The sequence below is a fragment of the Ailuropoda melanoleuca genome, chromosome 8 (genome assembly GCF_002007445.2).
Source record: "Ailuropoda melanoleuca isolate Jingjing chromosome 8, ASM200744v2, whole genome shotgun sequence".
NCBI classification, from domain to species: Eukaryota; Metazoa; Chordata; class Mammalia; order Carnivora; family Ursidae; genus Ailuropoda; species Ailuropoda melanoleuca.
Window position 1 is genome coordinate 68,793,617 of NC_048225.1, and position 21,500 is coordinate 68,815,116.

General features: G+C 37.3%; 1 protein-coding gene across 17 annotated transcripts in view; it reads right to left on the bottom strand.

Annotated features, from left to right (window-relative positions):
• Positions 1 to 21,500, bottom strand: part of SDCCAG8 (SHH signaling and ciliogenesis regulator SDCCAG8) — a 239,423-nt gene that overhangs the window by 115,375 nt on the left and 102,548 nt on the right. For all 17 annotated transcript variants that reach the window (XM_034666639.1, XM_034666637.1, XM_034666640.1 and 14 more), the window contains one exon: positions 901 to 1,043. In XM_034666639.1, the coding sequence (XP_034522530.1) occupies positions 901 to 1,043 (143 nt within the window). The remainder of the gene's footprint in view (positions 1 to 900; positions 1,044 to 21,500) is intronic.

A 21,500-nucleotide genomic window follows, 5' to 3' on the forward strand; every position in this document is an offset into this window, starting at 1 on the left:
ACCAAAGCTCGTAAACTTACATGTGTATTTAGACAAAGTTCTCTGTAAAAACTGAAAAACTCTAAGAACTGAACAAACCCAAATGCTTGATCTGAAACATGGAAAACTGTACGAAAACCCGAAGTGAGAAGAAAACCAAATAGATGGTAACATGAAATAGCTGCAACCTCTGTTTGAGTTTTCTCTGTGTCTGTGCATTTGTGTATATGCATGCATGTCTGTGTGTCTTTTCCACACAGCAAACTATACAGTGCTTGCTACCCAAAACGTCTCCTTGTCACCTAGGGCTGAGCGACACGTTCCCTAAAGTTGTATGACACTGATAATCACATCGCAGTATCTCGGGACAGAAACCATGTAATTCGAAACCACAAGAGCACGGTTATAACAACGGTTTGAATGTGAACAGTGTCAGTCAATTTCAGCTCTCACTTCTATACCTCCTCAGGACTCAGGCTCCTCATTTTCTCTCAGTTCCGTCTCAGTCTCCATCTGAGGATGCCTTTTACTCTGTCTCATTCACCACTGACAGTATCTGATTCTTTTCCTCACTACATTCCTCAGATCTCTCAGTTCAACATCTCTATTAGACACAGAATTAAGAGGAGACGTAGTGGCGGTGGTAGGAGAAATATGTCATGTTGCTCCTATTGGTAGAGAACCACCTAAATATTTGAGCATTGTCGATGAAAGGTTTTGTAATCTATCAGTAATTCCCTGCCACACTTATCATTCACATGTCTGCGTGTTTTGCTTACCACATCTCCACTTTTCTTAATATGCCTGAAAGCTGTGTGTGAACTGAATGACTAAGACTCACTCTAGCAACTGTTTGGAAGCCGGTGGCAAAAATCAGTGGAATGGAACTGGGGCTCTGGCGCGTAATGGGATTAGGGGTACCTGGTGAGGTGCAGTTGGTGCTCGGATTTGCTCAGCAGCTCTGTCAGTGTCAAGCACTCCTCTCTGGCCCGGGCTGCCTTCTGCTGCTCCCGTTCCAAGTGCTGCTTGCTTTCACTCACTTCTGATCGCAATTTCTCTATTTCCTTAGGTGGAGGGGAGAGCGGGGAAAAAGCATCCATATAAACTATATGCACTTGACTTCAGAATTCCCTCATTTTTATGTTTGCCATGAATTTTAATGTGATGAAAAATTATTAGAAAATTTAGGCTAGCTTCCATTTTATGACAAAGGGAATTAACACAGCCAAAAATGCACATTAGTTGAGGGTTTTTGGATCGTAAGAGGAAGTCTAATTTCAGAAATGAAATGATCAAAGGAGAGGAGTCAAAATGGATAATCTGCACTTTCATTCTTAAGACTCCATCCCTTAAAAAAATATGAACTTAAAAATGTCACTACTTTAAAAATATAACATTTTCATTTGTGAGATCAGATCAGATCTATGCAGTGATTTACATCAAATATGTGGCTATTCTGAAAGGTATATTTATGGTTTCATTTGGATGTTTTGAAAGCCAAATTAAAGGGTAAAATAATACATCTTTTAGAAAAATGTGAGATGTAAAAGAAAGCATCATTATGATGTTCAACATTATTTGGGAAAAAATAACTTTAGGAAAAAATACGGCATGAGAACCTTTAAGCCTTTAGAGCACATGAGATTTCTGAGCTAAAATAATATTACACTAAAATGGCACTAAAAAAGGTAGCAAAAGCACTCTAATACTAATAAGTATGAACATCCAAAATATATGAAAATTTATGACAGTTTATTCTTTCTCAGGATGAAATTATCATACTGAAACTCAAATATTTCAAAGGAAAAATACCTTATATAGAACACAGTTTTAAATAATTTATACATTACAGTAGAAATATTTATCATGGAACATCTATAATTTTTTTTAAAAAGTGAAAGAGATAAATATTCAGAGTGTTAGAACCAGAAAAACAAATAGAAGGGAAAGTAAAAGGTAGAAACATTTTCAAATTCAACAGAAAGCAAGAAGTAATTTTAATTCACAAAAAAGCAATCTCCTTTTGGAAGACAAAATCATGTCTAAGTAAAGTGTTTTAAACTTGGTATTTAAGTACATTTCAAATTCCCTCGTGTCTTTACTCAACACGCTGAGCACTCTCCAAGTACATTGACTACATCGGGCAAGATACACTAAATGGTTTGGGATTTGACATTTATTACACTATAAATATTCAGTTTATCCCCATCAAAACTGTATATTACCTACAATTTAATAAAATAACTTATAACGAGTTCTCAAGTATTTTTAGTTTTAAAAACCTATGTAATAACGAGTCTATCACTTTCATTCAGAGTAGATTTTCTATATCTTTCAGATCAAAATACTAAATGCAACTGATGTTTCTGTAAAATATTTCAAACTGATAAAGTTATACCAATTTATTTCTAATCCCATAATTTAATATAATTCAAGATAGGAAAAAACATCAAAGTCTATTGAGTTTTATTCCTTGAACATGAAATTAACAAAAGCAAACGTGTATAGAATTGGAAATTTATGTTGACTTTAAAACTTCAAAAATTCACTCATTAATTTTGTACACGATGCTATATGCAAGAAACCGTCCTGAGGACTATGGTGGGCTCAGAGCACTTCCATCTCTATGTTCAGGAGTTAACAATTCAGGTGGGTAAATGAGATGTATATGCACACACATACACAACTATCAAAATACAAAGCATATAAGAAACAAGTGAGTAGTAGAGAAAATCAGTGCTTCAATAGGCCGGATTAGGGATATATTAGCACAGGCAAGAAAAGTGGGAAAGAAGGTAAGGGCACATTAACTCATGAAATGACAGATGGGACCGCATTTGTGAAAGGTCTTGATTTCCAGATTAATAAAGCCGCATTTTTCTTATAGATAATGGAGAGAGATTATGGTTAAAGCAATTCAATATGAGAGAAGTTCCGCTTTAAAACAACGGTGGCCCTGTTTATGAGCAATTTAAGATGGCAGAGACGGGTGGAAGGGAGACCATGAAGACAGTTGTGATATTCCAGAGATGAGAAGAGAGACACTTCAGACAAACATAAAGCTGGTGAATACATGGAAATAAAATGAGAGATATGAGGAGACATCAAAGACGACTCCAGAATTCTGAATTGAGAGGACATCAAAAAATGACAGAAAATGTAAAAAATCCCAAACTTTCTTAAAGAGAAAAGATGTGACAATTTTTAAGCACTATGTGATAATAACAAGACATGCACACTTACATTGGTCATTAGGTTTTGAGTATAAATCAGCTGCTTTCTTGTTCTCATGTGACAAAAAGTCAGAGGCTGCATTGAAAGCCAATCAAACACAGAAAGAAGAACACGGGCCCCCACTTATTATGATGAGCCCTGGGTGTTATAAGTGATGAATCACTAAATTCTACACCTGAAACCAATTTTACCATATATATTAACTAACTAGAATTTAAATAAAAACTTGAAAAGCAAAATAAAACAAAACACGCATAGGCCCCAGAGTCAACACAAATCAGGGTTTCAGACACAGCTCTGGCACTTGCCAGCCCTGTGACCTTGGACAAGTCACTTGACTATTAATCAGATTCTGCAGTCTAATGCGGGAGTGATGGCTGTACCAAGTTCCCAAAGCTATCAGGAAGATTAAATGAGATGCTGAGTACTTATCAGAGTGTCCAGCACATAGTAAGAACTGAATAAAACACAGCTAGTGCTATTATTGCTGACTTTTTTCTCTATTGATATTCTAAGAACAGCAAAGTGGGGTAAGTAGAAAAATTGACCCACCGAAGGATACATGACTATCACTGAGGACTAAAGAGTTCTTAATTCAATAAAACTTCCCCCAGAATTTTGATGAAAACTGAACAAAACTTTAGTATAGTTGTAAAATGCAAAAAGCATTTTTCTTAGGAAGATGGAAAATTACTGCCTGCTTCTGATTGTCTGTGCCAGGAAAAGAACTTATTGGTGCAGATCATCAAAATCAACAAATAGCCTAACCAGCTGGACCAGGGCTCAACACTTAACTCCCTGAGTCAGGAAATCTGCCATGGCACCAACTCCAACAGTTAGAAGAGGAATCTCTTGCCAGAAATGCCATGCTCCCACTGGCAGGATAACCCTTTGCCTCACCCAACTAGGTCAGCACTGCTTCCTTGGCTGTATCTAGTGGTTCTGGGATGAAGGACCAATGACAGTCAGAGGCCAGTGTACACGACTCCCAAAGTACTCTATTAACCTGCAATGTCTATAGCGCAGTTTGATGCAGCCATCTTTTGGCTAACGAGGCAAACACAAGTCCAGATAGCGTTACACTTTACCAAAAGATGTACTTCAAGTCATGAATGTAACCACCAGAACAACTAAAAGCAGAAACTGTTAAAAGTGGCTTTCTCAGAAGAATCATACCAAGGATGGGGTATGGAGAAAGGGAGACTTTTTACTGTTCACTTACCATCTTCTATACCGTAAGAAGTTTTTTTTTCCCTTAATCATGGACATATGTAACTTTATTTTTATTATTTATTAATTTTTAGTATTGGGGTAAGTCACCTAATTTAGGTCCAATAGTACTCAACTGCTCATAACAAAGAGAGGCAGTGTCCATGCTCTATCCCACAACCATCTCCAAGCCTGATCCTCAATGGCCCACACTATCCACTTTTCTGATATTTATCTTCATATTTTATATGACATACTTATAATGCTATTTCTTGATTTTGCAATATTGGACATTATCTACTGACTTCCTACGGTAAAAAAGTAACAATTTAGGTCACTCAACAGACCTATCTCTTCCTCCCATCTAACAATTCTGGTTAAAACATTAGTCAGTAGTTCATTTACATTACAATGATTATAGAAATATTGTTCACTCCTGAGACAAGTATTATTTTGATTCAATTTTTTATACAAGATTTTATTATTTCTGGAATTGCCTAGTTTTTAACAGCTTATTTTTTTAGGTAACTGACATTTCTTCCCCAGTGTTCAAACAGATTTGTCAAATACCCATCGATTTTTTTTTCCAAATAATAAAACACATAAGACAAATTATCAGTTCCTTTTAAGTTTTCCCCCTAGATATATCCTTCTTGGTGCCTATGTCTGACCTCACTGATCTCTGTCTTGGATCAAGCCTTAGACATGATCCTATTAGATTTTCCTGGTTTGGGGCTGGTAAGTCATCCTGTTTTTCAGTTTACTCCCTTTCTTAGTTAAGGTATGTTCTCCAGATAACTTTCATAAGAGAGAATATATGACTAATGCATTTTTAAAAAGTATTTGTATGCCTGAAAATGCCATTTTCTATGTATACACTTGACAGTTTGGCTAGGTATAAAAATCTATGTTGAAATTAGTTTTTACTCAGGATTTTTAAGGGGCTACTCCACTGTCTTAAAGATTGTAATATTGCAATTGAAAAGCCCTATGCCATTCTGATTCCTAATAGTTGGTCTGTCATTTGCTTTTGTGTTTCTGAAAGCTTTTATAATCATTTTTCCCCCTGGCATTTTGAAATTTTACAATGTTGGACCTTGGAATGGGCCTTTTTTCATGTTTGTGCTGGGTTTTCCATGGGCCCTTTTTAATCTGGAGGCTTGTTCTCTTCAGTTTGGGGAATTTTTCTTGTATTATTATTTTAAAATATTTTGACGTCATACATTTTAATATTTCCTCTTCTTGCAACTCCTGGACATAGCTTTTTGTCTCCGCTGGATTTATCATCTAACTTTCTTCTATTTTCTATCTCGTTATCTTTTGATTCTAACTTCTGGAAGCTTTTCTTGACTTCACCTTCTAAAGCTTTTTAAGCTGAATTTAAGAGAAAAGATTTCTGCCACATTTTTCATTTGCAGGAGATTATTTCTTTTTTTCACTGTTTTACATGCATGCTATTTTTATCTTATAGATATAATCTTATCTATTATAGTATTTTAAGTGTTCTCTTCTTCTCTATTATATTTTGCCTCAATTTCCTTTCTTTTTTCTGTTTGTCTATTTTTAGGCAATCCCTTATGTTAAAGGCTTTCTTCAAATACAAGGTGAGGAGATACTTGGCTGTCTTTTCAGCATGAAGCAGTAAACACAAATGGTTTTGGGTAACGTGATAGCTCACACTATTGTTCAGAAGATTTTCAGTTTTATCTCCCCTTCCACTGGGAATGGAATACACTAGCTCTTCCTAATGACTTTGGACTTAGCCATGTGATTTCACTTGGCCAATGGAATTTTTGTGGCTATAATGCAAGCAGAAGTCATAAATATGTTTGTGTGGTTTCACTTTGCTCTTGTACTCTGGTAATTCTCCAATAGAAAAGCATGCCCTGGACAGCTGCTACCTCTTTTGCCTGGACTTAAGAATAAATACCTGTGGAGAAGAACCAAACCCAAACCACAACCCAGACAACCTAGAACCCACAACCCAAAGCAGAGCCACCTAGTCAAATGAAGCTGAGATCAGTCAAATCGCAGTTGACCTGAAGATTCATAAAATGAGCATAAATGGTTGCTATCATAAGTCATGAGTGCTTTCAGTAGATGACTGACAAACCACTCTAAAGGAGTATGGAGTGTGACAACTGTCTATTCCCTTAGAATTTTATTTGATCTTTAAAGCAACTGAATGAAGCACATAGGGCAGGTTTCCCTGTTTATACAAAAAAGAAATTGAGGGTCAAGGCCATTGAATGATTGTCCAAGGAAGTAAATCTAGCCTTGACCCAGACCTTCTGGCATTTCTGCCTCCACACCATACCATAAGTTAAACATTGGCTTTCAATTTTTGTTTTCTTTTCTTTTCGAAGACCGTGGTAAGAAATCCATTTTACATCACAATTCAAAAACGTGCATGCTCTTACACATACACATTTAAATGTAACTAACATTTTATAAAACAGTATTAATCCTTACTTTGTGTGAAGTGCTCAGATATGCCCTATTCCTTCTTGTTCTATACACCTCTTTTAAAAAAACTTTTGGTTGCAACCTATAATATTGTATTCACAGTCTTACAATTTGAAAAGTATTGTCTATTTCTGATAAATAAGAAATAATTTTTACATAAATTAAGTAGAATCAAATAAAGAGTTTCATTAAGAGAAGCTCTATTACACATTTCTCCTGATTTCCTAAGGAAAAAATATCTGAAAGACATGAACATAAAATCCATCTGAAAAATTATATGCCATCTTAATCCTAGAGGATAACTTTACTTGGAAAGATAAAATAGCATACATGACTGATTTTAATCAAATGGTCATTATTTATCCCTGCTACTAAACATTATGTGACTTAAAAATCATTTAATAACTTTTAATATAGGATAACTTAATTGTATATGTGAGGAAGAGAATGGGGAGAAAAGGGAAAAAAAACAAAAGAAAAGAACAGTAAGAAGATCAGAACTCAAAGTTCTTGCAAAGTGAGAAAGAAGAACTTGTGGTTTTGAAGCTGACAAAACTTGACAGTGTGAATTTATCACTCAGAAACCAATGGATGAATTCATAGACTATATTTAGAAAATAAAGTCGTATATGATACCGACAAATGAAACACAAAAATGTATAACTTGGGAGAGACAGAATAGTTTCTGTCAAGTTCTGTATGGGTAAAAAGAATGGGCTCACTGGAAATGGAGAATGTGCCAGGTGACATTTCTATTAACGTACAGATGTTAAGGATGACCTACGAAATCACTAACACGGTTTGGTCTGGAGCTACAATAGCTACCCGTGGCTATTTAAATTTAAGTTAATTAAAATAAAAAGTTTAGTTCCTCATTTGCATTAATCACATGATGAGTGCTCAATATGGGTTGTGTCTGCCCTACTGGACAGTGCCAGTGTAAAATATTCTCGTCACCACAGGAAATTGTATTGGACAGCGCTGCTCCAGAATACAGCAACGTGTATTTCTAAGGCTCACTCTCCAAACTAGACTCTTAGAAAACCAGCCTGTATGAATAAAAGGATATTACAGGAGGTAAAAAAGTCATTTTAGAAATGGACAAAAATGGTTGTCCTTTTTAGGGCAGTAGATGTGGAAGGCTGCTGCCACCATTCTGGAAGTTCTGTTCATGGTTATCACTGTGGAGGGCACATGACTTTGATTTACTATGTTTTTATTGTGGGCCTAATAGTAACACTGATAGCAGTCATCATTTTTGAGTGCTTATCATATGCCAGGTACTGTCTTAGTTAGCATTTTGTATTTTTAAATTTTGTACTTTTAATCTCGTTTGTGTTCATGACAACCTTGTCAAAATCAGCGTCCGATTCCTGCTTTACAAATGAGAAAGCTGCAGCTCACAGACGTTCAGTAACTTACACAAGATTATACAGTGCCGGAGCTGGGATTCAAAACTGGGTTAGTCTGCTTTCAAGTTCTCCAGTCTCCCCACTATACCACATCTGGTCTCCCTACACAAGCCTGCTAGATGTTAACAGAAGGCAAAGAGGAAATGACGCAATGTGCTTTCTGAAACCTCTTGGCCTACAATTTCGGATGAATAAGAAAGACATTGGAAGAAGACTAATTCAGATAGCCTAGATCGAACATCACACCAGCAAACACGATGATGGCGATTCGCAAAGCTCTGAACAAAATTCACTTGAAAGAAGCATTCCTGGGGCGCCTGGGTGGCACAGCGGTTAAGCGTCTGCCTTCGGCTCAGGGCGTGATCCCAGCGTTATGGGGTCGAGCCCCACATCAGGCTCTTCCTCTATGATCCTGCTTCTTCCTTTCCCACTCCCCCTGCTTGTGTTCCCTCTCTCGCTGGCTCTCTCTATCTCTGTCGAATAAAGAAATTAAAAAATCTTTAAAAAAAAAAAAAAAGAAAAGAAAGAAGCATTCCTCCTTGAGGCTTTAACGGTGCTGATCTCAAGAAAGGGAGTGGGGTTCACTTGGCCTCAGGTCTCAGTTTCTATCGCTTACAACATAGTGACTCCACACTAGCATAAGAACCAATATGGCATTGAACTTTTAGCCTTCCTGATACAAAATGTAACATTTTCATGAAACTTTTCAGTTTTCTTTTCTTTTTTAAGATTTTATTCATTTTTTTTGGGGGGGAACAAGTGGGGAGGGGCAGAGTGAGAGGGAGAAGCAGGCTCCCCACTGAGCAGGGAGCCCAATGTGGGGCTTGATCCCAGGACCCTGGGATCATGACCTGAGCTGAACTCAGACACCTAAGTGACTGAGCCCCCCAGGCACCCCAAAACTTTTCAGTTTTCTAATTGTTTCTAATGTGACTACTAAATCGATCTTATTCTAAGCGAATGTTCTTGAGAGAATTTTAACAAAAGTTTTTTTTTTTTTTTTTTCCCCTTTCCTGAATGTTAAGGGAAGTGGTTTCAACTGATCCCTTATATTCAGAGGCTCTTCCTTGGAGCTAAAGTAACTCTCAGCCAAAACAAGTGTTCAAAACAGATGAGAACGGGCTATGGCAGAAAAGAAGTGCCTTTCTAAAAGTATGTATCCAAAGAAAAGAAAAATTTAAGACATCTAAAATAAAACTGTTTCTGTTACACTGTGACAATACAGCAGACTTTTTGGTGAAGCCAAGCTTAAGACCACTGTTCTGTGATGCCAGGAGATTCAAAGGCAAAAACAAGAATCATTTAAGTTCTGGAGTCAGTTTACCAAAAAGAGCCCAGGTGATAGCTCTACTCTTTTGGACTGGTTTAGTAAATGCTTTATGCTTGCTAGAGGTAGAGAAAGGGCTTGCTTTGTAGTCTCATGATTGCAAATTTCTACTTATCATGGACAAAAAAAAATATTAAGCCATTCATAGAGTCTAATTTTTTCTTTAAAATATTGAGGTGCCTTGTTTTGCACCGAATTCTCTCATGCTCTTTCAGTGTTCTAAAAGGGTAACATATTGGGGTGCGTGGGTGGCTCAGTCAGTTAAGCATCCAACTCTTGATTTCGGCTGTGGTCACAATCTCAGGGTGTGAGATCAAGCCTCGTGTTGGGCTCCATGGCTCTGTATGGAACCTGCTTGAGACCCTCTCTCTTCCTCTGCCTCTGCCCCTCCCGCTGCTTGCTTGCTCTCTCTAAAAATAAATAAAAATTTTTTAAAAAAATAAATAAAAGGGTAGAATATTAACATTGTTCAAATACTCATATGCTTACACATTCACATTGTAAACACCAGAGAGAGAGATCTTGACCTTTCACGTCTGCTGACGTTAGATAAAGGGGCATTAAGATGACTCCGGGTGAGGTGAAATCTGAAATAAGATGCGACCGTTGGGAAACCATAAAAAAAAATTAAAAAAAAGAGGTGATAATTTTTTCTAATGATTAACTGCAAACTAGTTGTTACGATGCAAGACCATGGCTAAGAATGACTGGGTGAGCTAGCTACTGCTCACAGATGGCAACGGATAAAGAAGACCGCACACTGTGAGTAAAAAAGAGGTGATGGGAGGTGGGGAGGGCACGTATTGCACAGTGCACTGGATGTTATACGCAACTAATGAATCATTGAACTTTACATCAAAAACCAGGGAGGTACTGTATAGTGACTAACATAATATAATAAAAAAAATATTTAAAAAAAGAGGTAAAGATAAAGAACGCATAGTTAAAACCAATATTAGATTCTTAAATTAATGAAGCAGTGAAATTTATAAATCTGCTCACTGTTGACCATACCAGTTACTGAGAGATGTATCAGTGATGTGAAGTTTGAAAATTATCTGAGAAAACTTTTGCATTCAGTTCAATACGAGAAAATGTATCAAGAGCTGCACTAAAAAAAGACAGCCATCAATCGTGACGTTAAGAAAGAACCTACCCCTTCTGAGACACGCCCGTCCCCTGCGGGGTGCTGAGTCCTTCACTGTCCACTTTGAAGGTTCCCTGCCCCTCCTACCCTAGTTCGATGCCAAGGGCCCTCGGTATACACGATCTACGTCACCCTGCTGTGCGGTACATTTCACCCTCGTCTTCGTTCGTCATGATCACAGAATCAGATGGTGCAGGGTTAATGTTAACTGCAGCAGGAATACGTAGGAGACTTGCAGTGCGTAACAGCAAGAGAGAAATGGAAGAAGTGCACATAACTCTGTCCACCATTTAACTCAGCGAGTGAACGTCTTGGAAGGAACGTGAAGACCGAGACATGAGTACACTGAGCGTCTGGTCAGTCACAGCACACGTGCACCTCTGACAGGATGAGCATCCCGCCACATTAAGTGCAATTTCATCTAAGAAACAGACGTATTTTTCATACAAATGGGCCCCCAAATACAAGCCAACCCGTTTATATCTGGTCCCTGTCTGAATAAACGGCAATCTGCCCCAACAATGGAAGTAAAATAAAATGAATTAGAATTTCTGAGAAAGGGTATAAATGTCTCCAACGTGGTAGGAATATAATGCTCTAAACACATATAAAATTAATACATACAAACCCATGCGGACTGTGCAAATTATGAGCAATTTATGAGATACTGAAAAGTCATTTTGACCATATAGAATATTCCCCTTACAGATTGAATTTAGATATAACCCTCTCCTGAGACTTCACTTCACTATAATGAAATATACTGTTTATTTTAGTAGAATTTATTAAAATAGCTTTGCAAATAATTTAGTTCTGTATTTGTAAACTTTCTAGAAGCTGAAGGGGTTATTTATATTTTACTATTTTTAATTGGAGGAATTACTTGCTTTTTGCTACCACTGGTGAAGACTTTGGTATTTGTCCCTACAAATAATCAAGGGTCTGCTATAACTTCAAAGATTTGAACAGCTTCCTAACACTGCCCCCTGTGGTTCCCCTCCCCTCAACAGTGAGTTGAGTGAATCACTGGAGAACTACTGGGTTTAAACATGTCTATAAGTAACAACCTCCTAGGAATGGTTGCTTGATCTCTTACAAATCCACCTAATTGAATTATCATTCAAGAGAATATTTCTGCTTTGTTCATAGCTATATCATGAGAGATATGTTAATGGGGTTATTTTAATAAACTCAAAACACTTCAGGCCTTTGGCAGCGCCCTGCTTTACAAAGCTGGTAATCCCATGGCATTGATTCCACTGCACATACCATAAAATGCTATATTGGGACATCTAAAAATGACAGGTCTTGTAATGTTGTTTGTGGAGAGACTATAACTAAAATGACTGGCACAGGTCTATATTCCTGTGTACATAAAAAGGAAATCCTTTATTTAGTATCTTGTAACCAGCCCATGTTATAACTTTTTTAAAAAAAGAAAGGCTCTAAAAAGGTAACAGTTTGGCTTCTTATTTTCTAGAAGGAAATTTACGTCGGCAATGTACTTAACTTCCCAATTTAATAAAAGGAGACGTGAATATATAAAATTAACTTCACGGGAATGTAAATTGGTGCAACCACCATGGAAAACAGTACGGAAAGTCCTCCGAAAATTAAAAGTAGAATGAGCACATGACCCAGCAATTCCACGTGTGGGTATTTATCAGAAGGAAACAAAATCACTCTCTCAGAAAGATATCTGCAGCCCCATGTTCATCGCAGCTTTATTCACAGTAGTTAAGACAGGGACACAACCTGTGAGTCCGTGGATGAGTGAATAGACCAAGAAAAAGGGATTTTAGATACTTAGCCATAAAGAAAGATGGAAATTTGGCATTTGTGACAAAATGGATAGACTTTGAGGGCGTTATGCTAAGTAAAACAAGTCAGACAGAGAGACAAATACCACATGATGTCACTTTATATGTGGAATCTTAAAAAAAGACAAACTGAACTCATAGATACAGAGAACAGATGGGTGGTTGCCAGAAGTGGGGCATGGGCCGAACTGTTGAAGGGGGTGAAAGGTTCAGATGCTCAGTTGTAGGCTCTCAGGCACACAGTGTACATTAGGATGACCGAAGTCCACATCACTGTACTAGACGTTTAAAGGTTACTAAGAGAAGAGATCTTAGCAGTGCTCAATACAAGAAAAATATGTGTAACTACGTGAAGTGATGGATGTTAACTAAACTTACTGTGGTCATCATTTCACAATATATACACATATCAAATCATCATATCATACACCTAAAACTAATACAATGTTAAATATTAATTGTATCTCAATAACATGGGGAAGAACATGTACGTATTACATGTATTATTTACGTACGTTTAAATATATACACATATTTAAAATACGTATGTATTATACATTATAATCTATTATATGTGTATGCATGTTTTAAATATATGTAATATATTCAAATTAACTTCAACTGCTAATTTAATAAAATAACAGGGGACATTATTAAAAAAAAACAACAACAACAAACAAACAATGGCCAAGAAGAAACTGTAGCTCCTTCCATTATTCCCTGAAATGGGGCCATGGGCCAAGAGGCAGGAGAGGATGGCAGGTGAAGACAACCCCAGTTTCCGAGGTGCGAGTCCAACACAAAGGAGTCTTAGGCCTGTACTCCCTAACAAATTAATGCAATTCTTTTTCATAGTAACTCTCTATGTGATTCATATTAAAAAATGTTAGACTAACTGTAAGCCAATTCTCTTTAAGTCACTATATTTTTTAAAGACTTTATTTGTCAGAGAGAGAGAGATAGCACGAGCACGGGGAGAGGCATGGAACGGGAGAAGCAGGCTCCCCACTGAGCAAGGAGCCCTATACGGTGCTCCATCCCAGGACCCTGGGATTGTGACCTGAGCAGAAGGCAGACACTTAACAGACTGAGCCACCCAGGCGCCCCTCTTTAAGGCACTTTAAAAGTATTTTCCTTGCTACAGTCAATATATCCAAAAAAGAAATAAACCTGAAGTTGTTTCTCTCACAATGAGCTGTAATAAAAACAGGAAGATCCCTTTTCTAATGGGACATCCTCATATAAAAGGACTGGTCTTTTCTAAGGCCAAAAATTATTTCATATGTTTTTCTCTCTTATGAAAGAGGAACAATCCAACAAGTACAAATGCTGGGAGATGAAAGAATTACTCAAGAAAAATCCATAAATAACTACTCTAAACTCAAATATTCATTACAGTTGTTGACTTTTATCACCGTTTGAAAACTATTTTATCACCAATTGAGAGAATCACCCAAAGCAAAAATAAAATAATTCCAATTTAGGAAAACAACCTGTTAGCTAATTCTTGTAAATAATTTCTTCCCAAGCCCACGATTCAACACAGTAAGTATTTTTGAGTGCCTACTATGTGCTGGACACTGTATAGTATGTATATTATCTATTTTACATGCGTATGTGTATCACCCAGATGGCCAGATAATTACATACACATATAAATCCAATCTGGCCACCCTTCATCGCACTCTTTCTTGTCCTTTATAACTATTAAAATCTAAACTGATTTCCTATCATTTTGATTTAAAAAAGCAAGTCCAAGGATACATCTAATTTTTCATATCATTACCTCCTCAAATTTACAAGCATCTGGAAATAACAGAAATTATTGTGATACTCTTGTTTAGTTCTTGTAAAAATTTGCAGCAGAAAATCTTTTAAGTATTAATATTAAGGCTCCAGGATTCATGTTAAATGAAATCCAACCATAATTTTCACATTACATTACTATATTTTGGGGTATCTTGTTCTGTGTATCTCTGAATACTAAGGCTATTAATATTTTCTGATAAAATAATTCAACTGAAAATATTCTGAAATATAGGATCAAAATAACTTTGGTCATATTGCCCACTACTAATCACAGTGTGGTTGCTACTGCAGCATTCTCCATGGGGAGAAACGGAACTAAACATAAATAAAAAATAAGACTACATATAAAACCACACTAAAACAATTTTAATAAACAAGAGAATGAAAAGCATTTTCAAGTAAGATAAAGATGATTTCACTATCTATAAAGATAAATAAATTGAAATGAACTGAAAATATTGCTAGTCTAAAAGTTTTATCTGATTTTGTTATAGGAAAAATTATAACTAAATTTGAATGTGTAAAGTTTATTATGTATGTATGGTTTAGAAAATATCTTTTTATTATTAAATGTATTTACAATGCCTTCAGGTTCCCAGTAGGAGATTAAAAATACTTAAAAGACATCAAGGATATAATTTATCATCCTAAGTTAAATAGTTAATTTCTGAAAATTTTTTCATAATTGGCACTATAACCTTACATGAATTCAGCATAAAGGCTTCTATTGTATTGGCTTCTATTGGCATAAAGCAATACAGAATTCCAACAATTTTCTGTATTTTCTATTTATGCTTCAAACATAATTTTTTCAACTATAATTACAGGAATACTAACATTCAAGTATGCTTTTCAAAGCCAAAATTTTTTTTGAGTAGACATAAAAGTACAGACAACTACCAAATTATAATTCCCAAAGAAAACGAGTTAATAAATCTGCTGCTATCCCAACAGTAAGCATGGTTTTTCAGTTATTGTGTCAGCTATTAAAAATTGTGTAAAAATAAACCAGCCCATTTATTCTTAGTGGAAAAGCAGGCAATTGCAGCAAAACTATTGTGTCTCTTAGATAAGGCACACATTTTTATTATTGTTCAACAAGAACAAATTAAAACTCTTATACTCAATGTTACTTTTTCAGGAGTTGTCAGAAAGGCATCAGTTAAATACTCTGATTCCTAAAGGGAAAACACAAGAAAGCTTTAGGGTTATTTTGCACCTGAGTTTCAGGACCTCGATGTGCATTCTTTAATTTATCAAATAAAATTCCTCTTCCTTAAATATTGCACTGATTATATTTCTTCTAAAATGTGCTCTTACCAAAAGGACCCTAAAACATTTGGGAGAATCTTAAAACATTTGGGTGTTAACTCCCCTGTTCACATCAAGAGTTTAATAAAAATACAGGCCTTAAAAATAAAGAAACAGAGAGATAGAAGATGCCCAGTTATCATCTTAATCTACCCTGTCCCTTTAAAAATGGGAACACTGGGGTCCAGTGGGATCAAATCAAACAACGCACTGAAGCTCACTCAGCCGGACTAGAACCCAGGCTTTGGACTCCCCGCCAAACCCCATTTCCATTCAAATATGGAATCAGGCCAAACCACAATGTTAACTCAGTTAACGAGCATCAACAAGCTTCTATTGGCAATAATTAATTTTTTAAATGCAATAAAGAAAACACATCATCTGTTTCTTTTCTGACAACTGTTATTCAACAAGAAGTTTTCTCTGTGCTCTGTGTATTCTCCTATTAGTTAAATTCTGTCAATCTCTGACAATCAGAACAGATTTAAGCCTCAGATCCCCCTTCATAAAACTAGTTTCATGAGACCATATATATCATTTCTTAATTAAAAACTATATTTTGTTAGATTTTATTTTTATCAATATTATTGTTTAATATGGGTGCTAGGGCAAAAGAACATACTTCTTTTCTCTCAAACCAAGAAAAGCTCAAAAATTTAGACCTATTCAAGATCTCCCAGGCTTTCACTTGAAACTGAATGATTTTATTTTATAGAAAATCATATTTTAATTTTTCACATTAGTTTGAAATGACTGAGAAGAAAAACCCCCACCTAAGGAGTCTAGACCGCTTAACGGTACAGCTGAGGGAATACGGTGCCTCTTGCGCCCCATACAAATATACTGGACCTCCAAGAGGTCACCCCTGTTACCGCTTCCCCCCTTTCTGCTACTCCTTGGTGCACCTGATGACAGAGAGCATCCACATCAATGCTCGGCTATAAAACTCTAAAGAGAGTAAGACAGAGTTTTACTGAAAACACAGCTACAGTATCCAAACCTCTTCCCTGAACACGTACTTGGATTCAAAATACTCTGACCACTGAAACAGCATGTCTGTCTTCGACTCACCTCTTAGCTGCTACTCTGCTCGGGACACAACATGCATTCTCCTTCACCGGAAAACTGGACAATTTAACCTTATCTTGTTGGACAGTTTTCACCGAAATTAATGAGACGTTCTTATGTGAAGAGGAAACAGCAAATTTTAACAACAAAACTGGGTTTATTTTTAGAGACATAACTGATTGAAAAAAAAATCCTTCTGTACTGAGACATGGCGTACGTGATCTCACCTTATGGGGAGTTTTTAGAAAATTCACTTTAGCTGTGAGTTATAGAAATATTTCTGTAAAATTCTATTTGGGGAACTTAAGAATTTATTGTACTTCACTTTAACTCAAAAATAACCTATATTTTCTAACTACTTTGGCAAGAAGCTTCCAATGTAAAGTAGGTGCTTTAGCTGATAAATAGTTTGAGTCTGACCCTTTTTATTAACAGCGTCCACATACACAGGAGTAAATTCATCTATTCAATTCAGTCACCATGGCTCTCTGTATATATACAGCTTTTCATAGTTTAGAAGACATTTGCATATAGGGTGCTGAATTTATATGCTGTGACGATTAGAAAAGTAACATAACTCTTGCCTTCACTCATTTTCATACAGAAAAATGAACTAGGCATTGAACAGATAAATACAGGGTAATGATTAGGATGGAACACTTTTTTATTGAGATAAAACTGACATATGACATGGTATTATTGTTGACCTTGAACAACGTGGGAGTTAGGGGTGCTGGCCCCCGAAAAAGTTGAAAATCTATACATAACTTTTGATTCTCCCAAAACCTCACTATTAAAAGCCCACTGCTGACCAGAAGTCTTACCAGTAATATAAACAGTTGATTAGCACATATTTCGTATGTTCTATGTATTATATACTGTTCTTACAATAAAGCAAGCTAGAGACAAAAATGTTATTAAGAAAATCATTAGGAAGATAAAATATATTTTTAGGACTGTACTACATCAAAACAATCCACGCATAAGTGGGCCCTAGCAGTGCAAACCCATGTTGTTTCAGGGTCAACTATACGGCATAATGATCTGACACATGTATACAAACACGCTTTTAAAAGGACAGTAGGTCAAGAGACTAAAGAGAAGAAATCCGAAAAAATGATTTTACAGAGTCGAATTCCTCAAATTTCTTTTTTTTTTTCAAGATTTTATTCATTTATTTGACAGAGAGATACGGCCAGTGAGAGAGGGAACACAGCAGGGGGAGTGGAGAGGAAGAAGCAGGCTCCCAGCAGAGGAGCCTGATGTGGGGCTTGATCCCAGAATGCGGGAATCACGCCCTGAGCTGAAGGCAGACGCTTAACAACTGAGCCACCCAGGTGCCCCAAATTCCTCAAATTTCTAATTTAGTCAATTTATCTGGATTATTTCGATGAAGAAATTGGATTTCAGGCAGGCCCATCCCCCTTCCATTGGGAGTTTCTCAACACAGGTTTAAGTCCTGCCAACTATCAATCTGATCCCCATTTACAAAGGTGCTTTGCTTTCTTAGCGATCTATGCCTAATTTCTTCAGTATTTGCCATCAATCTAATCTGTCATATGGCTCAATGGTGCCCGCACACACTACTTGCACAGAGTAGGCACAAAAGTCAATGTGCTTTGATTTGACTAAAAGTATTCTGAAGAAGGAAGATGGTCTGGTTCTCAAACAAGAAAATAAACCATGAGTTTAAGCAAACATAAAGAAGACAGAATGAAAATATCCAGCTATGGTGTGGGGGGGGTCTTCAGCCACAGGCCACTGGGTTCTGCTCTGCTATGTGTGCTAAACTGTTTAAACCACTGACTTCACTAAGAACACCAGTGATGTGCTGATCAGATCTGCCTGTGACTCAGATCTGAGATGGCTAATTTATTATGATGAGATGTCAAAACAGAATCCAAAGAGGTTCAGACCAGCTGACACAATAGGTCCAAACAAAATAATCAACTTTCAGAAAGACAACTGCAAATACCAATATTTACGGTCCAATGTAGGGCAGCAGACCTATGCCATTTGGGGTTTTAACTGAACTGAAGCTCGGTAAGAGTTCACAGACCCATTCAATAAACACGTAACGCAAAATGATACCGCAAAGTAATCTAGCTCTGAAGCTAGATGACTATAAGCTCAGATGACTGGCCAGGTCATACCATCATATTCAGTTATCATGACTCTGGAAGGCAACTAGATAAAATAAAACAGGAGAGAGAGATGAGGGTAGAGCATGTGAAAAACAGTCAAGACATTATCAAAAATAACCACTACTAACATTAATAGACCAGTTATTATATGTCATGTACTGTACCACAGGGTTAACACAGATTATCTCAATTTTACAAAACCCTGTAAAGTGGTCATTTTAGGGGCACCTGGGTGGCTCAGTTGGTTGAGTGACAGACTCTTGATGTCGGCTCAGGTCACAATCTCGGGGTCATGGGATGGAGCCCCATGTTGGGCTCCGCACTCAGCAAGGAGTCTGCTTGAGATTCTCTCTCACTCCCCTCCTCTCTCTGCCCCTCCTCCTGCTCATACGTGCTCTCTCACTCTAAAACAAACATTTTTAAAAAAATTTTTAAAGTGGTAATTTTATCTATCCTTATTTTATAGATAAGAAAACTGAGGCTTGGACATCTGAAGTAATTTGCCCAAGTTCACCAGGTAGTAGGTAGTGAAGTGAGAATCAGATTTCAGACATCTACTTTCAGGGCCTAGCCTCTTGGTGACCTCTCTACCCACCCATCCCTCCAGTTACTGGGACCCTAACTGCCTGTGAGACACTGAAGCCCTGGAGATATTAGAGCAAAGACTTGAAGGCTGGTGACCCACATGGCTATCATGGGGAACAGTGTTCACACAGAGGGAACAGCAAGTACCAAGGCCCTCAAGTGGGGGTGTATCTGATGTGTTTGAGGAACATCAAGGAAGCTCATGTAGCTGGAGCAGAGTGATGGGGGAGGAAATTAGGAGAGGAAGACAGAGAGGAACGGGAGGGTCAAACTGTGTAGCACATTTCTGGAGGGACTTTGCCTTTTCCCAGGACTGAGACAGGGAACCACTAGATAGTTGTAACCAGAACAGTGACAAGGTCTGACACAGGTTTTAACAGGGTCCCTCTGGCTGCAAAGGGACTAAAATGGGGAGACACAGGGGGAAGAGAAATCAGTTAGGACATCCTTGCAGTAACACCAGCGAAGATGATAGTATCTTGAACAACAGTGTGGGAGTGGATATAACTGATGAAAGTATATGGATAACAAGTAAGCACCCAGAAAGAGGTTTAATATCATTAATCATTATGGAAATGCAAATTAAAACCACAATGGGATACCATTTCACACTTATTAGAGTGGTAAAATACAAAAAGACTGATCGAACATTTTAAGCTAATTAACTGCTAAAAAAAACCAGTATCATTAAAGAAGTTCCTTTTTTCTTTTCTTTTTCTTTTTTAGAGAGAGAGAGTATGAGCAGGGGAAGGGGCAGAGGGAGAGGGAGAAACTTAAGCAGGCTCCATGCCCAGTGCAGAGCCCGACACAGGGCTCGATCTCATGACCCAGAGATCATGACCTGAACTGAAATCAAGAGTCAGACCCTTAACCAACTGAGCCACCCAGGCGCCCCAAAAGAAGTTACTTGCATCTTGATTCTGACTAACATTCTGCCTGCCGTAGCACAATGAAGATGAACTAGGAGTTGGAGGATGTGTCATCTAGTTGAGGCATTATTACTTACTACTGAAAGCTCATTCTTCAGCTCACCTATGCATTCATTTACTCGTTCATTCAACTGACAGATAAAACTTGTGGTAAGCCTTCTCCGTGCTGGGTACCGGGGACACAAGGATGAATAAGGTGTAGACTGACTTCAAGGGGTTTTCCGCTATTTCTGGCAAGTGATTTCAGTTTTCTGGGGTTCAATCTTCCATCCTCGTCTCTTGAGCCTCCTTTTGTCCCCCAGGTATATATGGAAGACAGCCTCTGCATATTCTGTCCCTTTTGCCTGAATGGCCTTCCCTTTCTATCTCTCTGCTGTGCTCCAGACTAGGCTGAAATATGACTTTTATGATAGGATTTTTTTAAGCAAGAGCTTTATTGACATAATTCACATACAATTCTCTTATTAAAGTGTACAACTGAGTGTGTTTTAGTTTATTCATAGAGTTGTGCAACGATGACATCAGTCAATGTTAGAACACTTTATTACCCCCAAAGAAACCCCATGCCCATTAGTGGTATTCCCCATGGGCTCCTAACCTCCTCAGCCCCAAGCAACCACTAATCTTTCTGATTTGCCTATTCTGGACACTTCCCACGAACGGAATCATACAATATGTTGTCTTTTGTGATAGGCTTCTTTTACTCAGCATACTCTTTTCATGGTTGAACCATTTTATGGAATGTACCAGTACGTCTTTTGTTTTTATTGTCAACATATAGAGATATAATCACATTTTATTCATTCATTTATTAGTTGATGTCCATTTAAGTTGTTGCCAGTTTGGGGCTATTATGACTTATGCTGCTATGAACATTCATGAACATAGTTTTGTGGGGACATGTTTCATTTCTCTTGGGTACATACATAGTAGTGGAATTACTGGGTTATACTGTAACTCAATGTTGAACCTTTGGAGAAAATGCCAGACTTTTTTCCAAAGCAGAAGCACTACTATACAATCCTACTAGCAATGCACGAGGCTCCAACTGCCCCACGTC